The 3,677-nt window shown below is 35.9% G+C and overlaps 1 protein-coding gene across 1 annotated transcript; it reads left to right on the top strand.

Moving 5' to 3' along the window:
• On the top strand, nt 1-3,375 carry LOC145029701 (nodulin homeobox-like). The gene has a single exon (XM_078978185.1). The coding sequence runs from the start codon at nt 1-3 to the stop codon at nt 3,373-3,375; it is 3,375 nt and encodes a 1,124-aa protein (XP_078834311.1).
• Nucleotides 3,376-3,677: the final 302 nt, after the last annotated feature.

Below are 3,677 nucleotides of genomic sequence, written 5' to 3' on the forward strand. Positions count from 1 at the left end.
ATGTATAGCACAATTGCTAAAAATACAGGAAATAGTGATAAACAAGTAGCTAACATGCTAATTGCCGGATTCACTGGCCAATTAAAAGGCTGGTGGGACAATTATGTTGATGAAAAAACTCAACAAGCTATTCTTAATACAGTAAAAACAGAAAATGGAATAACTACTCCCAATGTGGTATACACTCTTACTTGTACCATAATAGAACATTTTACAGGAAGATGGTCAGATAATTCTGAAAACATTCGTACCTTATTAAATGGATTATTTTGTAAAACTCTTACGTCCTCTCAATGGTATAAGGATACTTTTTTAAGTAGAGTTATGGAGCTTAATGATTGTAATAGTGTTTATTGGAAATCAAAATTCATAGATGGTTTGCCAAATCTTTTTGCTGAAAGAGTTAAAAACCAACTAAGAATAGATAATACAATTCCTTACGAAGATTACACATATGGAAAATTAATAGGAACTTGTATCCAGGAAGGTTTGGCCCTATGTAGTGAAATAAAACTCAACCATCAAATAAAAACCCAACATCTTAATGAAAAAAGACAATTAGGAGAATTTTGTGATCAGTTCGGAATAGAAACCAGTAAAAATAAGAAGAAACAGAGAAAAGAATTCCAACAGAAAAAAAGATTTTATAAGAGAAAACATAACGATTTTAATAGAAAAGATAAACACATAAAAAAGAAATTTATTAAAAAGGAAAATAAAAAACCTCCTACTTGCTTTTCATGTGGAAAAACTGGTCATTATGCTAATAAATGCAGAAATAAAAAAATAAAGAAACAAATTAATAATATGGATATAAGTGAGGACATAAAACTTCAATTAATAAATTTAATAGATAATTCGTCAGACGGAGAGGAAATCTCAGACAATAATTCTGATATCAACATAACAGATTATGATTCTAATTCAAATTCTGAAGAAATTGAATGTAATTGTGATAATCTAGAACAATGTTCATGTAACATGGATCATCAATTATATCTAATCCAATCTCAATTTAAAGAAGATTTAACCACAAATGTAATTAGTAATGATATTGCAGACTTATTAAAAGAAGTAAATGATCCAGAAATAAGGCAGAAGATACTAGAAAAATTAGCTATCAAAGAGTTACATACACTAAGTTCTCAAGAGCTTAGCAAGTTAATTAGGGATGCAGACAATGATACTATTCAATGGACTACCAGCACTGGATCTTCAAATCAGATCGATGTGGAAGCCCTAGCAAGAAATTTTGTGATTCACCTAATTGCAAAACTTTTGTCTTCTAAGAGAGATGAAGAACTCTTCAGATACTTGTTAGGTGGTATTCGACTATTACATTCCCTGTGTGATCTTGCACCCCATAACAACAAACTTGAACAGATTTTGCTTGATGATCTGAAAATATCTGAACAGATGCTTGATTTGATCTTTTACCTAATCACTGTTCTTGCTAGCTTTAAAAAGGAAAGTCAACTTGCTCTGGTGCATTCAGCACTGTTGGCCTGCAGTCTGTATCTGTTAACAGCCTTTATTTCTTCACAATGGAATGAACTTGCACTAGTCCTTCTTGCACACCCTAAGGTTGATATATTTTTGCCTGTAGCTTTTGCTGCTGTCCACATAGACATTCAGTTTCTTCAAGTGAGGTTGTCTCAGTTTACTGATACTGGCATGCGGTCAAATCTTGCTGAAGTCAACCGTCTATGTCAGCGTTGTGAAGCTTCACTTCAATTTCTTCAGTCACTTTGCCAACAAAGATTCTTTCGTGAGCGCCTCGTTAAAAATAAGGAACTATGCGGAGAAGGTGGCATACTTTTATTGGCTCATGACATCATGAAATTACCATTCTGTGAAGAATCGTATCTTATGGCTGTTGTTTCCAGGCTAAAGTCAAAAGTCTTGTCTATTCTACTGCATCTTTGTGAAGTAGAAAGCGTCTCTTTCTTGGATGTGGCTGCCAGCACTACTGCGGGTTTGACTTTAGCAAAGTCAACTATATTCCAGGTTCTTGAATTGTTGAAGACAATGTTTCGTGGAGATCTGAATGGGCTTGCTGCTTTCTCTGACAAAACCTATCCACGTGGACTTCTGCAACTTAATGCAATGCGATTAACAGACATTCTCTCTGATGATTCTAACTTTAGATCTTACATCACCATGAACTTTACTGAAGTTCTGACAACAATACTTTTGCTACCACATGCGGAGTTCCTGTCTAGTTGGTGCTCCTCTGAGTCTCGGCTTTCAGAAGAAGATGCAACTCTTGATTATGATTCGTTGGCAGCAGCCGGATGGGTTTTGGGTGTGCTGACATCATCAGATGTTCCGAAATCTACTTTTAATGCGTGTCTTGTTTCTCGGACTTCTTATGCGTTTCAGAGAACATCTTTACTTGTTAAAGTTGTAGCAAATCTCACTTGTTTTATTCCGGATTTATGTAAAGAGGAGAAGGATCTCTTCCTTAATACATTCATGCAGTGCTTGCAGAAGGAAATTCCTAATTTACCATATGGAGTTTCTAATGATGCTGGAGCTGAAAAGGCTGCTGTCATTAGCCAAAACCTGCGTTCCCTATTGGTTCATGCAGAATCATTAATTCCTGGATTCCTTAATCAGGATGATGTACAGCTGTTTAGGGTATTCATTTCTCAGCTGGATCCACTAATTACTCCAGAATCCAATATCGACAAAACCGAAGAGGGTAACGTTGGGAATCAAGGATCTCCAAATCCACATGGAAACGAGAACAAGGGCGTTTCTGACAATTCAGTTGTGGAAGAACTGAACCAGTTAAATATAGATCCATCTAATGCTTTAGTTAGGCAAGAACACCGGATTGATTTGCCTCAAAGTTTTAATGCTAGGGTTTTTCATGAAAGCGAAGGAGATGGTCAAAACATTGAAACAAATGGATTGGATTCAAATGGCATGGCAAGTGAGGAAAAACAGCTGAGAAAAAGGAAACGAAACATAATGAATCACATGCAAATAACCATGATTGAACAAGCTTTACAGAATGAGCCTGACATGCAGAGGAAAGCTGCCTATATTCAAATATGGGCTGATAAACTTAGTCTTCATGGTTCTGAAATTTCTGCCTCGCAGCTCAAGAATTGGTTGAATAACCGTAAGGCGAAACTAGCACGTGCGGCTGCTAAGGATGCGCGTGTGGCTTCAGGCGGGGAGAAGCAAGGTGGGGGATCAGGAACGGACCCGGTTTCCGACACGCCGGAGAGTCCTGATGAGTTCTTTGACCAGGCCCCATCTGGTTCTGGTGGTCAAGGTCAAGGAAGTCAACACAACAGAAACTTGGAAGCCCAATATGTTATGCATACAGATGGAGAAAAGAATATGAAATACCAAAAAATTTAGACCTTCTTAATAAATGGACTATTCCTAGTATCAAACCTAAATTCATTTATGAATTAGGAACTTTTGAAGAATTAGGTTTTATCCAAACTGTTAAAACTACAGAAGAGAATTTAACTATGAATGAAGATGACATGACAGTTCAGTTAATAAATCCACAAGATATTAATAAATACAAACATATTTATAATTACTTGCATATTGGTTTAGTGCAAATTGCTTTTAAACCATTAAAATTACAGGGATTACCTGAAAGACAAATATATAATACGATTCATAGAATGTTAATGTATAGCACAATTGCT

The sequence above is a fragment of the Lactuca saligna genome, chromosome 2 (assembly GCF_052625555.1).
Source record: "Lactuca saligna cultivar CGN05327 chromosome 2, ASM5262555v1, whole genome shotgun sequence".
Lineage (NCBI taxonomy): Eukaryota > Viridiplantae > Streptophyta > Magnoliopsida > Asterales > Asteraceae > Lactuca > Lactuca saligna.